At 41.4% G+C, this 23393-nt stretch overlaps 1 protein-coding gene across 2 annotated transcripts in view; it reads left to right on the top strand.

Moving 5' to 3' along the window:
* The window catches only part of KLHL29 (kelch like family member 29), a 515481-nt gene that overhangs the window by 297998 nt on the left and 194090 nt on the right, over positions 1-23393 (top strand). For both annotated transcript variants that reach the window (XM_032784865.2, XM_032784864.2), the window contains exons 3-4: positions 8244-8385; positions 9157-9696. In XM_032784865.2, the coding sequence (XP_032640756.1) occupies positions 8244-8385; positions 9157-9696 (682 nt within the window). The remainder of the gene's footprint in view (positions 1-8243; positions 8386-9156; positions 9697-23393) is intronic.

Genomic DNA, 23393 nt, shown 5'->3' with positions numbered 1-23393 from the left:
TTCGGAATGAGTACTGCAAATTAGATTGTAAACTCTTCGTAGGGTGACCAGATAGCAAGTGTGAAAAATTGGGACGGGGGTGGGGGGTAATAGGTCCCTATATAAGAAAAAGGCTTGAATATCGGGACTAGCCTTATAAAATCGGGACATCTGGTCACCCTTACTCTTTGGGACAGGGATCCCATCCACTAGTGTTCATTGTACAGCATCTACACAGCAGGGCTCAAGTCCTGTTTAGGGCTTCGAGTTGTTGCTGGTTACAGCTAGTAATAACTAAGTGTTTTAAGGGAATTTGCTCATTACACTGGAGCTGTTTTGATCCCTGATTGCCTCTATGGGAGGGGATGTTTGCCTCTGTGCATTTGTCTGTCTGTGCCTTTTTATTTTCAGTGAGGGGAGAAAATAAAGTAGGTTGCATATTGGATACATTATCTCGATATTAAAGTGCCGTTCCCCATCTCTTTTGGATAATTGGAACAGAGAATCGCCACTCTTCATCCATCACTTTAAATGAAGGCTATAATAAAATAGCTTCAGCTGCTGGGAACCACAAGTAAGAACACTTTATCCATTTCAGTTCCCTTTTGCCCATGAAACTGTTTGAAAAGGTTTTAGCACTTTGAGCAGCAGCAAGAGGCATTTCAGCAGTTTTACAAGCCTCTTGGGGATTGCTAAAGTGCACTGTAAGGACCTCCCAAGAAGTGTTTCATGTTCTTGGTTTGTTGTTTTTTTTAAATTCAGCTGATGTATTGTGTAGCGTGTTATTTGTATCATTTGATCCTGGATTCTCACTGACCGTAAAGGTGTCATTGACCAAAAAACTATGTGTCATTTTACTATAGAGTTCTAAACCATGTTACCTTAAGGTAAGCCTACTCAAAGATAGGTTACCTTGACAGCTACTAGTGACCTAGTAAACCTATGTAATATGGGCTAAACAGGAGACTGTGGGGCAACTCTGCTCTGTTACCCTCATGAGACTCTGGAGTAATTTCATATCTTTCCATTCATCCTTTATATTTGTAATGGAATTAATTTTCTTATAAATTGAGAGGGATTGTTTCTGAGTGTTTTTTGTTATTTATAGCCAGATAAAAGGGCTCCTGGCTTTATTTCTGTGGTTTAAGAACCAATCTAATCCTAGTTTTGTTTTCTCTGTATGTCTCCAAATAATATAATCACTACATTTTACTCTTTTGAAAGCTGCCTGTTTTAAAGGGCTGGGCATAGGCAGTCTGGTCTAGCAGTCAAGGCTGGGCTGTGCCCACAAGTCAACGATGGCCAGGAGGCTGTAGTCACTTAGTAGGGGTTGGAGTAATCACTAGAGCCAGGATCAGTAAGCAAGTTGGGGTCAGAGTCAGGCCGGGGTTGGAAACCAGAGATCGGAAAATGATTAAAAGGGAAGGCCCTTTATATTAAAAAAAAAAAAAAAAAAAAGAGTACAGAAGAAAATGCAAGGAACCAAATGAAGCCCAGTAGAGTGATGGAATTGTTCAGCTAATTGGTAGTAGATCAGTAGTTGCTATAGCCACAAACTAGCCAGTCTATTGTCCAAAGCAATTTCAGGTTGCAATGATTTATTTACATGTGATTAATTTACTGTATTAACCTTTCTATAATGCATGTCTGAACTCCTGTGATAAGACTTTGAATTTTTATAGTGCTTTTGGCTTGAGAATCTCAAAGTGCTTTACTAACATAAAAGTATTGAAATTTAAAACACCCGTAGTAAGGAAATAAGATATAAAGCGGTTAAGTGACTTGGTTAAGACCACACAGAAAATCTGTAGTAAAGCTAGAAGTAGAACACAGGTCTCCTGACTTCCAGTCATGTGCCTTAAACACAGATCAGCCTTCCTCCCCATTGTCTGACTCTGTTGCATTCACTCAGCTTGCAAGGTGTAAGATGCAGTTACATGTGGTAGCTCATGGGTACTAGCTTATTTAATTAGTTTAACTCTAAGCTAAACAAGACTGCTTATTGACACTTCTGCTTCAGAGTGCTTGTGCACAGCACCACTCACATCACCAGCCATGGTGAGCACTGCCCTCCAGAGAGAGAGAATTGCTTGGTTGCGTGAAACTATGAGTATAGGGCAAAGGCACTGAATACTGGCACCATTTTCCTCAGGCAGCGATGATTTTAGCTGATATCTCACTGCTGTGGGTATCAGAGGCACAGAGAGCACACCTGCTACTGGCATCCCGAAGCTACCTAGCTCCATATGTTGCTAGCCTGTTTATTGCAATGGTGCCTGCCAAAGTTATTACAGACTGGTGTGGGAATGTGTTCTACCATGAACGAAGATATAAGGCTGCCACACCCCGAAACCTTTGAGAGAGAATTGCAGAGTAGCACCATGAAAGTTTCATCGAGATCTCTCAGGATAATTTAAGGGACATCCCTGCGTACATAAACGAACTGCTCTGCATGGCCTGCCTGCCTAATTCTAAAGAGGAATGAAAAGCAGATAACAACGCTAACTCTTTTTGTCGTACCACTGCCTCTTCTAGGACGAGTCAATTAATGAAATGTCAATAACAGTGTCCTGCTAAGTTGGGGGTGCCATCAGTACATCATTGTAATGGAAAATCCATTTACGTTCTTACCTGAGGTTCCTTCACCTGCATTGGGCTTGCCCATGCTTGAATGTTGGGATTGATTGGACTGTGGTGGAGTCTCAAATAGGTCCTGGCTCACAGCATAGCTGGATCTTCTGGTCACCTGTCCCCCATCCTCCTCCTCCTTATTCCTTGCCTGGGGTCGGTGTCTTAGGCTCTTTGGAGGTATCCATGGTGGTCTACTGGCTCCTGGTGGTGCCTTCTCCAAATATGGAAAGCAGCACTTTATAAATGCAGCAGGTCTTCAGCTCAGCATCAGCTTGATTTTTGGCCTCCCCGGCCTTCTGGTATGGCTGCTGCAGTTCCTTCACTTCCATGCAGCACAGCTACTGATCCCTGTCGTACCCCTTCTCCTGCATCCCTCGTCCAATCTGCTCATAGATGTCCACATTTCTATGGTGGGTCATACCTGCACAGCTTATTCTCCCCTTAGGCCCAGGAGTGTGTAGCCAGCATGGGCAGTTGGGCAGTTGCACACAACAGTGTAGATCTGCTAGGTGTGCTTGCCAAGATGAGAAATCAAGAAAAAGGTATTTCAAAAATTCACAAGGTTTTTAGAGAGAGGGGGGCTTATGGTCTCCGTGACCTCTGGGCAGTGGAGTTCACAATTGTGACAAAAGCGGTCAGTATTGGGCATTGTGGGACAGCTGCTAGGAAACTGTTAGGGTCAACATAGGTAATGAACGCAGTGTCTACGCGTGCACTGCATCAACCTCCATACATTGACCATGGCTCAGCACCGTTCGGGGAAGTGAGGTTACTATGGTGCCATTAATGGGGCACTTACGTCGGTAGGAGACAAATTTAAGCGTAGACACATGGACTACTAGGTTGATGCAAGGCAGCTTACGTTGGCCTGACTGTAGTGTAGACTAGTCCTAAGCACCTTTATTTATACCACCACACGTGAAGCTAGTTTCATTTGATGTTTAGCTGTATATCAAACTGATAAAAGCAGCAGGAAGTTCCAAACTAAAGCTAACAGACTCTCCAGAACTCACCTCTCTCTATTGAAAATGTAAAATCAGTCATAATGTCGCAGGTTTCAGGTGCAGTTTAACCCTCAACTTACAATTTATATACCTTTTAAAGTGAAACTTTAAACAAAACAAAACAAAAAAGTGAAAAAACGCCTACCTAGATTGTGTGCGATTTACCTGTAATTAAGAACACAGAGTGAATGATATATATAAATGGACTCTGAAAATATGCAGAGTATTGATTGAGTATTCTCTGTGGTCTATTGTGTGTTTCAGCCATTTCTGAAATGCATGTTGTTGTTGAGATGGGCTGTAATAGACCTTCTAGAGACCTTCTTGTCTTTTCATATAAATAGGCATTTGGCAGCATTTTAAAATGTATACCTGATAGAATTTTGTTTAATGCACGTCACTTTTTTTCATGTGTTCTTTGTTTAATTCCAACAAGCATCTGACATAAAAGCTAAAGATAAAAGTGTGACATAGTACAATTAGCTTCTGTGAAGTCTGCCTAACACTAATGGAACACATCTCTTCCCTATGCACAACTAGCGTAATGCAGACCATTTTTTAATCATTTGTGTTATACATGAGAAGCTGAAATGAGTACTTTTGTGCCCCCGCACACACATAACCAAGGTCCTTGTGCTGATAATATTGGAAATAATTAATCTTTCCAAATATGCAAAGCAGTAATTTCTCCAATCAAGTCAGAGACATGTAACACTTGTAATGTAAACCTTTGTACAGTAAGAAAAATAACCTGGAATTTAGAACAGAGTCTAGAAATACAGTAAATATCAGGAAGTTTTGTAAGCTGCTTTCGCCTTTTTCCATCCAGTATTGTCTAAATTGTGCCTTATTAGTGTGTGTTGTGATTTCATACCAACAAATTTATAGCTGTTTCTGGTCAAATAAATACAAGCTTAAGAGTGAAGTTTGAAATCAATGTGCTAGATTTGTGCATTTAAATCCACTGAGCAGTTAAGAAACAGGATTTGTGAACATGCTTTGTGAAAATGCTCTCTTGAAAAAGTTCTAATATTTTGCTGAAGCAGAAAAGATTTATTACTGGAGCAAACCAGCAGGGTTCTTCCCACTGTGGTCATGCTTTTTTGTTTCCTTTGGCCTAAGTGAGTGTCTTTCCAACATTTCATAGTTATAATTAGAAATAGGCTCCAGCTATGGAGTTTGAGTCCAGATGCAAATGCAACTTCCCTAAATTTCAGGGTGTGTTTGGATTTAGTGCTGTGGTTTGATCTGCTGGAGAGACAGCCTCAAGCTGTAAAGTTTGGGGCTGAATTTTCCTAGTGTTTGGAAGGGGGTTGGACTTACTGCTCTATTTTCAACCCACTTCTGGATATACTACGAGGATTCTGCTACAGTTACGGCATATGTGTGGCCCTGTATCTTTCAGGATGCTGATATAATTTCATCTGCCTTTAGAGTTACTCCACTATTTACCCTAAAACAATTTTCGTGGTGTAAGCGTGTGACAAAAGTTGCGCTGATAAGGTCTGATGGTTACTTCATTGTGTTCTGCACCTCTTGATGATGTTATTACAGTTAATTTTTAAAAATGCTTTATAAACACTTCAGCCAGCCCCAATACTTACAACAAAGAAGCACAGCATACAGCTGCCAAATTTAAAATAGGAGCACTTACAAAGATGGCACAAATGGATTGTGTCATATATGGGGGTTGAATATCAATGTTGGGTTCCTTCTGGAAAAGGTCTTGCCTCCTATCCTCTGTTGATTATATATTGCATTTGCTGCTATAAAACATAGGTGTGGGGTAAATATAAAAGGTACAGGAGAATATATTCCACCCAGTTTATTGGCAGGGAACAACAGCATTGCATTTCTTCTACCCCCTGTTTTCAGTCCTGTGGAGGGCAGGACGGCAGTGCTCGGTGTGGTATGCTGCAGTGCTCCATCGCCTGTGTAGAGTGGCTTGGCAGCAGTTGAGTGGTGCAGCTGTTGAGCGGCGCAGCTGCACACAGAGAAAAGTGTCTGGAGAACAGCTGATAGAAATTTTTCACTGTTATTTTTTTCTTTTTAACAGATTTTAATTTGAAATTTTTCATGTGAGATTTTTCACAGGCAAATTTCCAAACTGAAAAATATTCAAAATTCTGATTGTTCCCTCTCCTTCCATATTTTGCCGTTTAATTACAGTATAATAGAAATACTATCTAGAGGATTTTTCCCATCATTTTTTCCTCTTTATCTTTGTTTTTTTCCTCCTGTCAACATTTTCCAAAGTCAAAAATGTTTTGAAAAGTTACAGAAGGAAAAAAATGTGAAAAAAAGAACAAAACCAAAGCCTGGGCTTTATTCATTTTATTGCGCTTAATGGGAATAATGGTGAAGGCAGAAGGTGAGGGAAGTGGTAAAAACAAAAAATTTAAAAATGTAATTATTGATTTTGGAGGAAAAAAACAAATTAGAAACCAAATTTTCATTTCACGACTTTTCATAAAAAATCATCCAAAATTACATTTTATAGGGAAAAAGTACAGTTTTAACCAGAAAATGTTTCTCTGGAGGAGGAGCATTGATGTAGCTGTGTAGATCCCAAGGTATTAGAGAGACAAGATGGGTTATTGGACCAACTTCTGTTGGTGAGAGAGACAAGCTTTCAAGTTTACACAGAGGTCTAATTCAGGTGAGCTCTCTCACCAACAGAAGTTGATCAAGTTAAAAGATACCACCTCATCCACCTTGTCTCTCTCAAGCTATACTGCGCTAGCAGCTGGCCAGCAGGGAGAGCAGAACAAAGAAGGCTGTTTGCCTCCAGGCAGACTCGGGGAGGGAGAGGTTCTGGCTGCTGGGTCTAGCTCTCCCCACTGCTCTAGGAGAAAGAAGGAGAACCCCTGGCACCTTCCAAAGCTCGAGGGAGAAAGGTGCTATTGGTGAGAGGCTGGAGATTAAGAGGAAGCAGCACCTAGAGGTGAAATGAGGGATTCAGAGGGGATTGGGATGAAAACGGGGAAATGTTAGCTAGAAGGATGAGGGGCAGAGGTAGGGTGACCATATTTCCGAAAGGGAAAACTCAACACAGTGTGAAGCTAGTTCGAGCACACATACACCCCCTTGCAGGATTGTTCCAGGTCCTTCACCCCACTCATGAGGGGTTGCTGCTTGCCCAAGCCCTAAACCCCCACCCCCCCATGAGAGGCTGGGGCTGGCGTCACTGCTCACTCAAGGCCTGCCTGCCCCCACCCGAGCCTTGCCTCCCCCACCTGTGCAGGCATCGCCATTCTCCCCTCACACCTTCCCTGCCCCCTCCGATCATGTTGGCAAGAGCAAATGTGACAAATGCCCACTTTTGCCAAAAAAAATCAGGACAGTGAGGATGGTTTAAAAAAGGGTCTGTCTGACCAAAATGGGACGTATGGTCACCCTAGGCAGAGGGACACTCTGAGGTAGGGGGAGTAGTGAGAAAATTGATGGATTTGGAGTGGAAGGGGAACTACTGATGGACTTGGTGGAGAAGCAGATGTATTTTGAGAGGCCAGAGATGCGGGGAGTTAATGGGTTTGATAGAGGGGATTTGAGGTTCTGCTGAGGGCAAAGGGGTTTGCAGTTCTGACAACTTGCAACTGGGACAGCAGCACCAAGAGCATTTATAGAGCCAGCTTCTCCTCCCTCAGCTTTAGGGCCAAATTACTCCTCTGAACATAGAGCAACAAGTGGTCAACCTGGCAGACAGGATTTATGTATTTGAGGGCTCTAAATATTGTTTCCTCAATGCTCATTCACTGAGTAATAGGCAGCTTGTTCCATTTGTTTTATGGTTGCCAATACCCATAAACACTTTTAATCCCCCAGCAATGAAATAGGCTGCAGTTCTAGAGAAACTGGACCTGCTGGAGCACTCAAAGGCATCTTTTCAGTAGGATCATGAGTAGTTTGGGAGGAACCAGTGAAACTGAGTGGCTGCCTAGCTGAACATTTAATCCTGTGTGATTGTTTACATTTAATCCTGTGTGATTGTCATGATTATGCCTCGGTCCATGATTAGTGAGCCTTGCTCCTTTCACTACTTTACAGTTATGTTAACAGCTCTAAAGAACTGCCGGCATAGCCACTTTAGCAGCAGACAGTTACACTGTGCTTTTTTATTATTATTAGTGTTCAATTTTAGGGGTTGCCAGACACTAAATACTAAGTCTTCTCTTTATAGTTCTATGGTAATTTGTCCTACAGTTATAAAGTAGCTCTTCTTTTTCCTCCTGCTTCCTGCTAAGCAAAAACTCACTTTAAAAAAAAAAGACTGAGCAAACAGAAAATAGTTCATTTTTTTTATATAAACGGTGATTATATGAATAGATATTATCAAGGTTAAAAAAAGAATGCAGAGCAATTTATTTCTGAAAATCCCGTGGCTCTTTTTTGTTTTGATTTCTTTGTTTGTTAATGGTGGTTCTATTAAATTTTTCCAGAAATATTTTTTTCAAATGCTGTTCGTATTGCAGTACAGACATTTAGTGCATGTCTGGGTAAAAATGATATTTAAAGATCTTAAGATATATTCTTGTACTACAACAATAAATGCTGCTAGCTTTCAGGTACAATTATTATTCCATCTATTCTTAACATTTTTATTCCATGTATTCTCTCTCTTTCTGGTAGACGCCTTGCATTTCCAAGACTGAAAATCAGCCTCAAGGACTTGCAACTAGTGTTAGGTGGGGACAGACACCCATCAATCAGTCTACACCCTGGGACACAGATGAACCACCCTCTAAACAGATGAGGGAGAATGAAAACCCAGGTATGTTTCCAATCTTCTTTGTAATTCTTCCAGCGAAAATAGTTCAAAGCAAATTCAGTACACTATCTCCAATTACCTCTCTAAATTAGACTTTACTGTTAGTCCTTTTTATATACACACACACTGCAGCTGGATTTTTCTCTCTCTTTGTAAAGACCCCCTCAAGTTTCCTATACAGCAGGGCTAATAGAAATGTATTAAGATGCCTGCAAGTTCATTAATGTGTTTTTCCCCTTTTCGGTTTTTGCCAGAGTAAAAGGCACTGGGTAGTACTTTAAGATCTCTTTATGTCTGGAACTACCTGAAATGATTTCCAGCTTCCAGACACACATTGTACCTTGTGCAGCTATGCCAGATGCCTAATTGCAATCTCTATGTAGTGGCTGGAACACTACTATTACACATGCAGGGTGTTTGTCAGGGAGCCATGAAATCACGGTGGGGAAAGAGATTAATTTTCTTGGAAGCATATACTTAAGCTGCATAAAGCACAAAATACATAAAATTGTAAACATGCTGCATGTTACCTGATCAGTATTTTAACAATTGCACTCACATCACTGCAGCAGTTTTAGGCACTTATCAGTTTGGAATAGTTCCAGATCCTGCACCGCTTTATATATTGTAAAGAAAAAAGAAACCGTAGGTGCTACTAAAAGGTTCATTTATGGGCAGCATTTACATAAAGAGAAAGTTAGTGTTGGGTTTGTTTGGTTTTTTTTTGCCAAAATTGTTCTTATTGCTAGCTTTCCTTTTTCCTCTCTGTCCCAGGTACAGCACCATGGGTTACAACAGTTGCAGCCGGTAGCCAGCCAACTCTTATAACTCATTCATATGGAATGACTCAGCCTCCAACCTTCAGCCCAGCAGTGAACGTCCAGGCCCCTATCATTGGAGTTACACCCTCACTCCCTCCTCACGTTACCCCTCAGCTTCCATTAATGCCAGCTCATTATCAGCTTCAACAGCAGCCTTCACAGCCTCTGAATAACATGGTTGTGAACCTGCAAAGCCAGCCTTTGTACACTAACAGCCAGCCGATCATGTCCTCTATGACTGGGGTTGGTCAGGTGACTCACCCAGGCCACACTGCAGTAGGGAATGGTCATATGACTTGCCCTATTCTGCCTCCACCACCACCTGCTCTGCCTTCAGCTGCCCTACCCAATAGTGTTCCAGCTACCAATGGGCAGGCTGCTCCTCAGCTTCCTCCCAGCCAGATGGGCAATCAGGAGACCACAAATGGGGTACAAATGCTACGGACTATTGGCGTGGGAAAGTACGAGTTCACAGACCCTTGGCATCCAAAAGGTAAGTCAAACTGGACCTCTTAATGTTGTTTTGGTACATGGTGCGATAATACACGGGCTCTCAGGAATGAATTAGGCCACAGTATTCAAGTTGTGCCAAGAAAGCTGTAAAAGAGGCACAGACTAGCCAATAAAAACATGGTTACTGTTGATGTACTTGTGCCAGCACTCCAGCATCAGTTTCCTGTCTTGTGCTCTGCAGTAGCTTTTATGAATTGAAGATGACAAAACCAATTCTTAAGAGGGGGAGAAAGAAAAGCTTGGACTTTTTTTAGTCTTGAATGACACCTTTTAGGATCCATCAAAGAATCTGGTATTCCACATCTCAAAGCATGTGAGATAGCTGCTGTTCAGTGCTGCACAGTTTCTATGATTTCTTTTGAGATGTAATATATTTATTTATGTCAGACCACTTTCTTTGGCTTGAGTTGAGCCTGAGCTGCAAGAGTAAAAACTTGTTTTTAACTGATTCCGCCCTGTGCATTTCAAAGAGAACCAAACAAGTGAAAGTTGCATTATTGACTGGAACCAAAGAAAGTCAATGTTAAAGGTGAAGGTCTATGCACTATCCACTTCATTGGGCTTAAGTGTTACAATACTCTATGAACAGTGAATCTTCAAAGGTTGATCCTTTCTGAAGAGCAGCTTCGAAATGTGCTGCTATACTCAGGCAAATGGAATGTTATGTTCAGAGTTTCAGTCTGATACCAGACACTGGAATGTTGTTTTAATCTAGACTCTGTGTGGTGATCATTTTTATTTCACTTTTTGGGTTTTGCCCAGCTTTTAAAAAAGTTATTAACACACCATATGTGAAGTTGAAACAAAATTTAGCTTAAAAAAAACCACACAAACATCTTGTCAGCAAAATCTATTTAATTGATGCAAAAGAACACAAAGAATCCATTAGGTCAGTGGTGTTATTTTTATATTTGTATTTAGGCAAGGCCCATGTGTAAATTATGTACTCACTATGAGCTATTAAAGTCTATTGTGTAAATCTGTATTAAGGCCAAGGGATCTTTATTAAAAAATGGTTAGCCCAATAACCCTTACTGCTTATTACGTAAATTCTAGTTTGGCAGATGCAAGCCCTTACCAATACCTCTTGAAAAGCCAGTACTGCACACGCTCAGCAGTTATTTTCCAAAGCAAAATATTGTGACTGCTTTCTAGTTTTTCAGTCCCAAACTACCAGATACAACTAAACCCCACTGCAGGCTATTAGCCTTCCTTATTTTTCTCTCCTATAAAAGCTAAATGGGCTTTGAGTGATACAAGTACAGACAAGTAGTTGAAAATGGGTAAACTGCTGTTTTGAGTGTTTTTTTTTTCCAATTGTTTCCCTTAAAACAAATCCTTCTAATCCAAGACCTTGTTTTCCTGGATGGTTTTACATGTTATAAACCATTGGGAAAAAGGGACTTCTAGACAAAACCTGAGAGATTCTTAGCTGTGGTGGTTCTATTAGATCCTTCTCTATTATACTGAAGACATTTCTTTTCCAGAGCAATGTTTCTCAACCTTTGTGGCCGGTTACCTCAGTTTACCAGACAAAGGGTGTGATTACATTACAGCGGCTGCAGCAGCACAGCACAGTAGCACCACAGTTTAGATGCCTCCTACATTGACAGAAGGGATTTTCCATCAGTGTAGTTAATCCATCTCTCTGAAAGGCAGTCGGTAGAAGAATTCTTCCATTGACCTAGCTGTTTCCACACTGGGAGTTAGGTTGACCTAACTACATCGCACAGGACACAACATTTTTCACAGCCTTTAGCGATGTAGCGAGGTCGGTCTAATTTTTAAGTGTAGGCCAGGCCTAAGGCCCTGATTCAGCATGTGCCCAGTAGTAGGTACTTGTGTAGTCCCATTGAAGTCAATGGGATTGCTTAAAAACCTTGCTTAATCAGTGCCTGTAGCTTCAGGTGTTCCAGATGCAACCTACCACTCCCCATCCAATTGTGGGCATTTAATCTGCAATATAACTCTGTCTGCTTCAAACTATAGTCTAATCTCATTAGGGTGACCAAATCACAACAGTAAAATATCAGGACACTTTGGGGTGCTGTCAGTCCCGCCCACAATCCACCCCACTCCTCCCAGGGTCTGCCCCCACTCTGCCCCAGGTCCTGCCCCCTCCCCATTCAGCACCCTTCCACCATGCCCTTCCTCATCCTCCCCACCCTCTGTTGGCTTGGTGCATCCCTCCTCAGTCCCCAACCCACTGCTCGCCTCTTCACCCTCGCTACCCGTCACTCGCTTCTTCACCCCCCCAACCCCCACTCACCCTATGGTGCCAATTTCCCCTCTGCAGGGTGGGTGCTCACCCACCCCCCACCTCTTCCCGCCCAAGCATCTGCCCTCACTCCCCCCCATTCCACCCCTTTCTCCCAAGTCCTCTCCCCTGCCCTGCCTCTTCTCCACCTCCTCCCCTGAGTGTGCCGCATCCCCACTCCTCCCCCAAACAGCTGTTTGGCGGCGGGAAGCACTGGGATGGGGGAAGGAGTGGGGATGCAGTGTGCTGGCGGGAGTGTGAGAGAAGGAGATGAGGAGGAGGGAGCTTGGCTTCAACTTTTCCCCGTGGGTGCTTCAACCCTGGAGCACCCACGGAGTTGGCGCCTCCCACACGCTTGCCTCCTTGCCTGAATTTTGGGACAAATGGCATCCCAATCGTACATTGATCGTAGGGTGACCAGATGAGAGGAAGAAAATATCGGGACACGTGGGAGTGGGGGGAAGGTCCGCCGGCGGAGCAACAAAAAAAAGAAACGCTGAATGCTGCCAGCGAAGCGAAATATTGGGACAAATTGCATCCTGACAAAAGATCGGTCGGGACGTGGGACAAACACCTAAATATTGGGACGGTCCTGATTTTATCAGGACATCTGGTCACCCTAATTGATTGGGATGCGGGACAAAGGGTTAAATATCGGGACAGTCTCAATTTTATCAGGACATCTGGTTGCCCTAAATCTCATGGTGGAAAATTCATTATCATGGGAAGCTTTTAATATTGGTTTTCAAACTCTTGACTATCAATGATGCTAACACTGCACCAAACGCTAGGCTTGCAATTATGAAAGTAGTCTTAGCTCCATTATGTGTTAGAACACAGACATATGAGGCAGGGAAACAGTGGGTTACTTGAATTCAGAGAAGCTACTACTTAAAGTGAGGAAAAGGTACAGAGAATGCCAGTCATACAAGGCCAAAGCTGAAGAACTTAGTATCCCTCCGTGTGATTGGGAACCTTTGTTCCTAGGACATGATCAGAAGCAGAATATGGAGAAAACCACCAATTCTAACCAGTGACAACTGCTAACCGATTAGCTGTGCTATTTTTCATAAATTGCTGGCTAGACAGCTGTTTTCCCAGGAATTAGATTTAACTAGCTTCCCTATGTAAGGTCATCAGCAGCTAATTTATTCCCTGTCTTTTAATGGTAAAGAGAGACAATGAAGCATGCATATACAAATGCCTCAAAAGCAGAGCTTGTTTTACAAAAAAACCCAGGGCATTTCTTCCTCCACTTCTAATCTTGAAAGCCTTTATTTATAAAACTATAATTCTGCTTGGCAAATCGAGTGTCAAACAAGCATATACATTATTTGCTTTTTTAGGGGGGGGAAAAAAAGGAGGGGGCAGGAGGCCAGGGAGGGAAAGGAGAAGAAAACTGAGTTTTGAAACCCGACCTTAAAAACTTGCTGTGGTAGAGTAGGATTCTTATTGTAAACCATGTGGGTTATTTTTTTTTAAATTGTTTTAATTTCTCCCCTAGGGGATTTGAGGCTCTACAGCCCAATTGATTTCAGGCTCTTACATGATAGACAGACTTCCTCTCTGAGAAGAAATGGAAACAGTGTGATGATATCAAGCTGTTGAAACATTTAAAGTCAGAATTGATTCTTTACCATTTTTTAAAAGATTTTCTCTCTTTTGCGGGGGGACCTTGGTCAGCAGTATAAGAAGATCTGCTGCAGACGGCCTTAGGATCTCTCTTATTAAATTCTTCAGATTTTCTTTTTTATTGTTTGACTTGACAGTCCAGTCTTGCACAGGTCTGAATAATTACAGAACAATCCCCTAAGTGAAAGAGGAGATCTTGCCAGTCAGAATAAGGGGAGTACTGATATTTTTAGGCTTCATTAGTGAACTGATTTGAAATTGCACATTTTGTTTCCTATAATTATGTTTCATTTGGCTGAGTTGTATTCCTGTAGGGGCCACATTAGAATGCATTCACTCAAAACTGTGTTTCTTAATTGGTTACTTCTATTTAAAGCTAAACAAATAAATTACAAAAAATTAAAGGCACTTTTGATATACTGTTTCATTTGCAATAGGTCAAAGTGATCTTCTGTAATGTATGACTGAAGAAGTCAGATTGTTTGTGTTTTCTTGAATGTTAATAAGAGCAGTTACATACAGCAGATTTTCTTTCTATTTACGGTGTAGAGGACAATCCTGCAATGTTTACTCATGCAAGTACTCCCTTTAATTGTAATATGACTTCTTGCATAAATAAAGATTTATTTACATGAGTCAGGCTTGCAGGATTTGCCTTTAAGTCTTTCTTCCTAACTGGGTTGTGGGAGGCGATTCTGTGAGTGTTTTTGTTGTTTGTTTTTATTGTATATTAAATACAATTTTTTTATATTTGGCCTCATTAATCAAATGGATTTCCTATTTTAAAAGCAGCTACATTATGGGAAAAGTTAATAGTATTTTAAAAAATAATTACTTTTATGCACCATGTGTGAAGAATTGTATCTCTGTGCTTTGTGAAATGTGTGGGATCTATCATACATGATCAACAGTAGCACTGAGATGTGGCAGTAACTGCCTTTGGGCTGAATTTACAGTAAGCATTTCTAGCTGTCATCCAAAGCCATGTCACCTTCATACAGAAATGTCACTCAAATATTTTAGTACAGAATTAGCTATTGCACTCCATCCCTGTTTCAAGTCCTGTTCTGTCTTGGAAAGATAAGTGTCATGGGAATTAGAAAGGAAAGTATATTCAGAACTATGCGCTGAGGATCTACTGAAGCTCACATAAATAAATATATACATGCTTGCTGTAGAATATGAAATTATAGTGAGTCAAGAAGAATGTTCAAGTACAGTTTTAGTATCTGTCACTTGCCCAACCCACCTGCCTGGAGGAGTAAGGGGATGTAAGTCGCCCCTTTACTCCCTCACACATGCTACCTGCGTGCGATTCATAGCACAGTGTAGGAGAGCAGCCTCTTCAGGGCTGCTATTTCAGCTTCTGCACTGTTGAGCCTGGAGTGGGGCAGAGCACAGCTGAGCCAGCGTATGAGATGGGTGGAAGTAATCTGTATCAGATAAAGGACTGGAATAGATTACATCCTTTCTGGAGTAATGGGGGAACTAGGTACAAAACTGAGATTGAGTCCTTGTGGGGCAGCACAACCACATGCTTCCTTTTACTGAGGGCCTGTGGAAAATCCACAGAATAGTCCTGCCATATGTACTACATTAAAATTCCAAGACAAGCTCTGAGAACTTCTCTCAATATGAAAAGTGTATTTTAAAGCAATTTGATATTACGTCAACTATGGAGGCTAACAAGGTTCTGTACTGCAGTGCTTTCCCCTGTAATTTATAATTAGTCTTGAGAGGCTTTGGTTTTAATTTATGAATTTTGATGGATAATATTGCTATTTATTTCCAAGTATTTTTCTTTTATATTTTACTGGTTTTAGTGTTCTTTTCACTAGCAAGGAAAATAAATCAGATGCTGATTGTGGTTCAGAAAGAAATAACTGTAGAAGTCATCACAGATGAAGAAATAAAATCTGAGCATTTTGTACCTATAATACTAATTTCTCAACGCTTCATTTTCAAACATTATCAAACATCATGAATTAAAACCAAAGTGATGCCTACAGATGAATACTGTTGCACCATCACCAACCTAATCAAAGGGAGCATTTATACTCTTCACCCTTGACCTCATTACACTGGAACTCTCTTTAGCTCTCAAACAATACTAACTTTTATTCTTTGTAAATGTTGACTTGGTACAACGCAGGGTTTTGTTGATAATCATCCATTTCTCTTTCTGTGCAAAAAAATGTTTACTAATTTAGGGCTTATTTTTAAAGGGGCTTCAGCTTGACTTACAGTTTTGTGACTGTAACTAATTCTGGGCAGTAAATGGTTTGGGAAAATTAACTGCAGGTACAAACGCTAACTTTTAGCCCTCTAACTACCTAAGAGAAAGCAGGGTCCAGTGGTTAAGACTTTGAATTGAGACACAGAAGATCTGGAATCAATTTTTGACTTTGCCACAGACTACTTGTGTGGTTTTGGACAAGTCATTTATTCTACGTGTCATACTTCCCTGTTTGTATAATTGGGATGATAATACATCCTCTCTAATCTCCTTCATCTGTTTTGTCTATTTAGACTGTAAACTCTTCAGGGTAGTAAATATCTTTTACTGTGTGTTTGTAAGTGCCTAGGACGTTGATGTCTTGATCTTCTTAGGCCAAAATACAAATAAAGAATAACCCGTAGGCCCAATGTGGTAACTAGATATCAGCATTCTAGCACATTCACCCACTGTTTTTAACTCGCAAATAACTGCATGTACAATGTCAGACCCTTAAAAATATAATCTTTCCAAGATTAAATATAATGATTTTAGGGAAGCTTTAGGCACTCAGACACCACAGTAATCAGCAGAACGAGGTTGCAATAATAATTTTCGCCAATGCATGCTCCAGCAGGATTGTTTTCAAAGTTCACCACTATATCTTAATGCCACCATTCTTCACATACAGAGAGTTTTAGTGGAATGGTCAAAGAGAATTTGTAAGAGTCCTACATCACTTGCAGAATGCACAGTATAAAGGATAGGTATTTGATCTGTAGTTAATTTTTTTTTTGATTGATGAACTGGCAATCCAGAGCAAGTGCATGTCTTCTCATTTCTGACTTCCAACCAGAACATGAGAATCTAATTGCTACAATGTATTTTATTGGGACATTTGCAAATTAATTAATGAGAATTGCCTAACTCTCTTAAAAGCAATCGACTGCCTGATACTGTGTTTAATGCTGCTTTTTTAAATAGAGTCATAGGTACCAGACCTGGTACCCTTGAGTTCACATCCTTTTGAAAGTAATGTGTGACGAATCTTACCTGGCTTATGTCTTGTACTGGTAGGTGGTGTGGTTCCGCCACCACAAGGCCCTGTCCATGATAGAAATGGGGATATATTTGAAAATATGATTTTAAAAAAATCTGAACAATTGACACAATTTCTCCCTGCCCAACTTCTTCAAACAATGGGTGAGGGATTAAGGCTTTGAATGGGGGAACTGGTTTTGAATATGGATGGCAAGTCACTGTGGACCAGGTCTAACTATGTCCAAAACGGTTTTGAAAAACCACACTCAAGATGAGGTTCCACAGAATATAGTTTCCGAATCCTGTTAGCCTTGCCCATGCCAATGTCAGTCAACTGTTTTCAAAATAAATGTAGGGGGAGTCATGTCTGACCTTTGTTTAATTTTATTTTCAAGCACTGCTTTCTCTGTAATTTGGTCCTGTCCATTCAGTACTGTAGCCACGTAGAACAAAGTATGGATTTTTTTTTAGGGCCCTTTGGATTCACACCATGTGAGCAACAAATTCCCATGGACAATTTGCAAAATTATTTGGCAGGCATTAATCATCATGCCTTGGCTACCGCATTTTCCTCCTCTCTGGCCTTTCTGACACTCTGACTTCACCCTCTTGAACCCGTCAAAAACTCTGCTCCAGAGTTCATTTGGACCATCTTAAAATCCTTTTATTGGCTCCCTGTATCCTCCCAAATCAAATTCAGACTCTTTGCTCAAGGCTCTTAAATTTACTTTCTAATTTATCTGAACCTATCTCCCTTTGTTCCCCCTCTTCCCTGCCCTTCTTTCTTAGACTCATGCCACTTATACAGATGTTCCATTTGTGTCATTTTATATGCCCACCTGTCTACCTGCTTTCATGCTATTCTGTATGCTTAGAACAACCTTCCTCAAGTTTTTCTTTATCAGTAACTAAGACACAGTAACAAGGTAAACCACAAATTTCTGTCCAGAGCTTGGCTGTCCCTGGTGTTTGTCTCAGGATTTCCTCCCTTGCCACGGGAGCCACTTCCACTATAATTTCTTTAATTTTCTAGTAGAGTTAACAAACTGCACCAGAATATACTGAGTCAGGAGAAGTTCAGCACCTTACCGGCTCAGTATTAACCTTACAGATGGCATATCAAGCACGTGGCGATTCTCAAATACACGGAAGCATCACAGACAGTGCTGGAGGATGCTCAAAAGATGTGGACGCTTGTATAGCAGAAGCCACCACCATGTTCTGAGCCATGCAGTCATGGCCTCCATCGCTTTCTCTCTCTTCTTCTTTCCCCTCCTCCATTTCCTTATCTGTCTTCCCAGGGTTTTCTGCTGTTTGGTGCTGATGGTTCAGTCATTGGGGTGTCTCTTTGTCTTGCTGGATGCTCTGATTTAGGATCAGTTTCAATCAGTTCTTTAATGACCTTACTTATTCTATCCAGATATACCTCATACCTCCTGTGCTGTTTTAGCAGGAGACAATGTTTTTTACAATGCGAAGTGCAGTGGGAAACTGAGGCACGCATAGAATTCATAAAAATATTTCAGAAAATTCCCAGTTGGTCACAAAGACATCATGACATGAAGCTTACTGTGAAGCTGAAGATTAGAACCACGTGTATGCCAGCTGTGTTGTACGGCTGTGAAATGTGGGTGCTGAGGAGACTGAAGAGTGGTGGATTGACGATTCTTGTCATCTTCAGCAAATGCTAGGACAAGATTAGCAATGAGGATATTCATAGACAAACCCACCCCTGGTTTGGTCTTAGCAGTTTTCTTGGTATGAACATACATTTAGGATGGAAGACCAGCAATTTACAAAGTGCATTTATGGAGGGTGCCGTTTCATGGTTGGCAGCTACATGGACACTTCACTGGCACAGTAAGACCACCAGTAATGGACATAGACTGAACATCCATCCAGAACATCTTAGCTAGAGGTCAGTCTGGACAGCACTCAGTCTACAGCAGGGGTTCTCAAACTGTTGATCCGAACCCCTCAGGGGGTTGAGAGGTTATTTCATGGGGGTCGTGAGTTGTCAGCCTCCACCCAGGGGTGAAAGTAGAAATAGGGACTTGCCAGTACGTGGCTGAGTTGGGGCTGCCTCCGGAAGAGGCGGGGACCCAGGGGGAAGGGGTAGGGATGGGTGGGGGGTGTCAGAGCCAGCCACAGCCTGCCTTGTACCGGTAAGTGCCCTCCCCCTCCCCCACTGGGGTAGCAGCGGCAGCCAAGGTCTCTGGCAGCAGTTTAAAGGCCCAGGGCTCAGCTACTGCTACCGCCCTAGGCCCTTTAAGCCACTGCTGGAGCCCCCAGCTGCAGCTGCTACCCCAGGTCTCGCAGCAGGGCTCTGGGGGCTATTTAAAGGGCCTGGGGCTCCCCTGCCTCTGCTGCCCTGGGCCCTTTAAATAGCCACTGGAGCGGCAGTGGGGCTTCGGCAGCTATTTAAAGGGCTGGGGCCGTAGTGGCAGCGGGAGCCCTGGGCCCTTTATATAACACCCGGAGCCCTTAAAGGGCCTAGGACTCCCCTGCTTCTACTGCCCCAGCCCTTTAAATAGCCCCGGAGCCCTGTGGTACCAGCTGCAGGGCTCCGGCGACTGTTTAAAGGGCCCAGGGCCATAGATGCAGTGGGAGCCCGGCCCTTTAAATAACCCCCAGAGCCCCGCTGCCGCTACTCCAGGGCTCCAGCAGCGGGGCTCTGATGGCAATTTAAAGGGCCTGGGGCTCCAGCCGCTGCTGGGAGCCCCAAGCCCTTTAAATTGCCACCTGGGGAAGCTGAGCCGCCCCGGTACGGCACACCAGCTCTTGCCGGTATGCTATGCTGGGGCTTACTTTCACCTATGCCTCCACCTGAAATCCTGCTTTGCCTCCAGCATTCATAATGGTGTTAAATATATAAAAAAGTATTTTAATTTATAAGGGGGGTTGCACTCAGAGGCTTGCTAAGTGAAAGAGGTTACTAGTACAAAAGTTTGAGAACTACTGATCTATAGGGAGGCTACATTCCTTTGGGATTTGTCTTGATTATGATAATGGTGGAGTCAACAGAAGAGCTCTTCCATCCTGTTACTGTTCTCTGCTTTATACGTTATCTATGTAGTGCAGTACACATCTATGGTGCTATTGTGAGCATCACAATAAATACACACACGCACACATATTCTGGAGATTGTGAAGAGGCTATCTTAGAAGAGAACCAGAGGCCTCTACACGTGGATTTATTGAAGTGGAAATTTTTGGGAGTCTTGCTCAAAATGTTTGAGAATATAGGAGACCATTGGTCACTCATCTGAAAACAGAGCAGTGGCTGAACTTCCTCCAAAAGAAGTGGGGAGGAATTATTTCCTCCTTTTTGTCAACCAGAACAAGAAGGATTCTGTCCCATATTCATTGTTTTTAAAAGTCTCAACAGGCTTGTGAAATAGAAACATTTCAGAACAGAAATGCTGCTCACCTTGCTATGCCTTGAGATTACAGATGATATGGTCCTCTAACCCAAGGCAAGACTGGGCTTTGAACAGCAGCTGTTTTAAATAATACTAATACTGTAGGACTTATATAGCGTTTTACATCTTCAAAGCACTTGACAAACATTAATTTAAAAAATTAACTGCTTAACTGGAAATAATTGATGTTCAGGTTTTGTAAGACAAAAGGACACAAGGACCTTGTCTAAAGCAAAAGCAAGAGTAACCATTGTAAACTTAGATTTGGAATAAGGAGATAGATAACTGCCCATCTGAAATGTTTTGTTGTTAGTTTGAGATGTTCTCATATGTGATAAAGTAATTACGGATTTCTGGTCTGTATGTTTAAAATCCATAAAAATACATTTTCCAAAGTAGGAAATTCTTTGGACGGCAATCATAGTTGGTTGTGTAAGAGAATTCTTACTAGCAATAGGTTTTTCTGATGCATTTCTGTACATTTGCCACAAGGATGTGTAACTAAGTCCTCCATGTTGCAATATACGAGTTTAATGATCTGTATAAACTTGTATTCAGTCTGTCTTCCATTATGGGTATATTCAAAACCTGTTGTTGTGCTATTTATATATCAGAGGTTGACAACATATCTATCTCCACCCTCTCCCTCCCCCCGCCCCAATGCCAATGACACCACACCATCTTTATGTTTGCAATTTAGAGCAGTTGTGTTCCAAACTGAATGTTCTGGAAAGAGTGGAAAGTAGGGTAAATTCAGCACAGGCAATGAAGTACATGAGATAGCGGGAATGATGCTTTTGCATATATAAGTCCCTGGGCCAGAGCTGCACATAAAGCCTCTGCAATATTGCCTTCTATCAAATGAGTTCAGAAGTCATAGCATATGTCAAAAGCAATTAGCTTTTCAAGTTAGAGCCTCACCTCTGTGAAAGAAAAATCCTTGGAATGTTTTCAGGAGCCGGAGACCCAAGATAGTGCTTTGTCTGAGAATACATGCATGGACTTACAAGACACACAAATCCAGTGTATTACAGGGTTTGGTTATCTGATAAAACCTAACACCAGTAAGATTTTCTTCCACGGAATCTGCTCTTGAAAGTCTTTATGTAATGCATCATTATTTTACTCTTTTTTTGAAGACTGCCTTCTTGACACACCACGTGCAGCAATACAAACAAGTGAACTCAAGGCGTTATCAAAGATCCTTTAATTTACTTTCGGTGGTAAAGTAGTATGAAGAATGCTTTCTGACCTTAAGAATAAAGTCAGTTCAGAATTTCACCAAAGCCAGGAAATCATTTTACCATTTCTTTTTCTTCCCAAACTCTTGGAATAAAAAGAAAGGCTTAAATTCATTGGATGTGAGGGAAACCCTTAGCTATTATTTCAATAAGACCTGATGTTCCTTAAAGTTAAAATTCTCTTTCTTTTCAAAGCCTATGGGAAAGGGCAACATAGAAAATCCTTGTACAAAGTACAGAACTGTAGTTATTATTTATGAAGTGAAAGGCAGCTATATAAGTGGACAGTAATAATATCTTACTATGATTACAATGCACAATATAAATATATAAATGTTTATTACAGAAAATAAAGCTATTTTATGGGAGAAAAGGTTCCTTCATGTGTACTAATGAAAATGATTTAATACAGTGCTTTTCATACCAAAGTGTCTTTGCAGACTTTACTGAGTTATTAACTATAGGCTTGTTCCTAATACCCTTGAACTCAGGAGGAGCAAGATTGGGCATGAGGAATTGTTTTATTCAGCACTGGAGTGTGGCCATCTCTGGGGTGGAATGTGGCAACACTATAAAAGTTTAGGATAGGAAGTGAATAGGTATATTGGATCCAATTGAAACAAAAATGAGAATTTTAGGAATATAGATTATAATTATCTAAAAAACCTAGGATAATATGCTAACTCCCGGGGAGTAATGACATCGGATATTTAATAGCCACCTCTGATTAGGATCTGGGTGTTCTGTCTCATTCAAGAGGCAGTGCTTCTAGTAGCATCGCATCCTCTAATCATTTAAGCGTTGGATCAGTCCTGACTTAGAATGAAGAGTACCAATTTGAACTGCCAACATCACTTCCACTTGTATTTCTGCTTTCCTGGTGTTTTCCTATCCAAGTGCTGACGCAGCCCCAAACCTGATCAGTTTCTGAGAGCTGATACTCACCACACTCTCTTTTTTCCAGGCATTAATTTGGCCAGACTGCTTTTAGGAGAAGAAGTCTCCATGCAGAGGTCCTTTAGCTATTCCTCCTCCTAGAGTCAGAGATACTGTTTCTTGGTGATGATAATGTAGTGGAAACATCATAGCTAGGAAACTCTGTAAAACTGAGTTTTATGAGTTTTTTTTTTTTTATAGAGGTGAACCCCCCCCCCCTTGGATGTGTTTTTGGGGAAAAAGGTAATTTCTGTTTCTGGTATATAATGATACAGTGAACTGGTGTGCATGCTAAGCACTGCTCACTATTGGATGGAATCAGAACTACTGAACTGTCTAACGAGCCTATACTGAGATTTATTGCTAATGGAGATTCCCCTTTATTTCAAGTGTTAGGGGTCTGCCCTGTTGAAGCAGGAAGATCTGAGTTCTTTTACTATGAACAAGACATCTCTGAAGTGTTAATAATAAAAAAAAATCCTTTAATCCACTTTCACAATGAGAAAGTGGTGCTGAGATCACCGCCTCACTGTAGGGATAATGTCAGTTCAGAATTTCACCTCAGTCAGGAAAACATTTTTCTGGCAGGAGAACTGATCTAACCATCCTGATCTGAAATTGGGGGAATTAAAGGGCCAAATGCTGAAGGTAGGGGGGGGAAATCTTTTTAATTTATGAAATTACTAACAAACTTTCATGATAAGTGACACTCCAGGTTGGCTGACAGAAATATTACCTCATGTAGTTAATTACTGTTATTTTCACTACTCTGTTCTATTTCACATCATAAAGTGGGCATTATGAAAGGAAGCAGCTGATTTGTTTAGTGAATATTCAAACTGGGCAAAGGTTGGATGAAAATGCACTGTCCTGGACACTGATACTGATACTTGCTAGTCAATGGCCAGGTTTTCAGAGTAAGGACATATACAG

Source organism: Chelonoidis abingdonii, chromosome 3 (genome assembly GCF_003597395.2).
Source record: "Chelonoidis abingdonii isolate Lonesome George chromosome 3, CheloAbing_2.0, whole genome shotgun sequence".
Lineage (NCBI taxonomy): Eukaryota > Metazoa > Chordata > Testudines > Testudinidae > Chelonoidis > Chelonoidis abingdonii.
The sequence above is the reverse complement of the archived record's forward strand: the minus strand, read 5'-3'. Positions and strand labels throughout refer to the sequence as shown.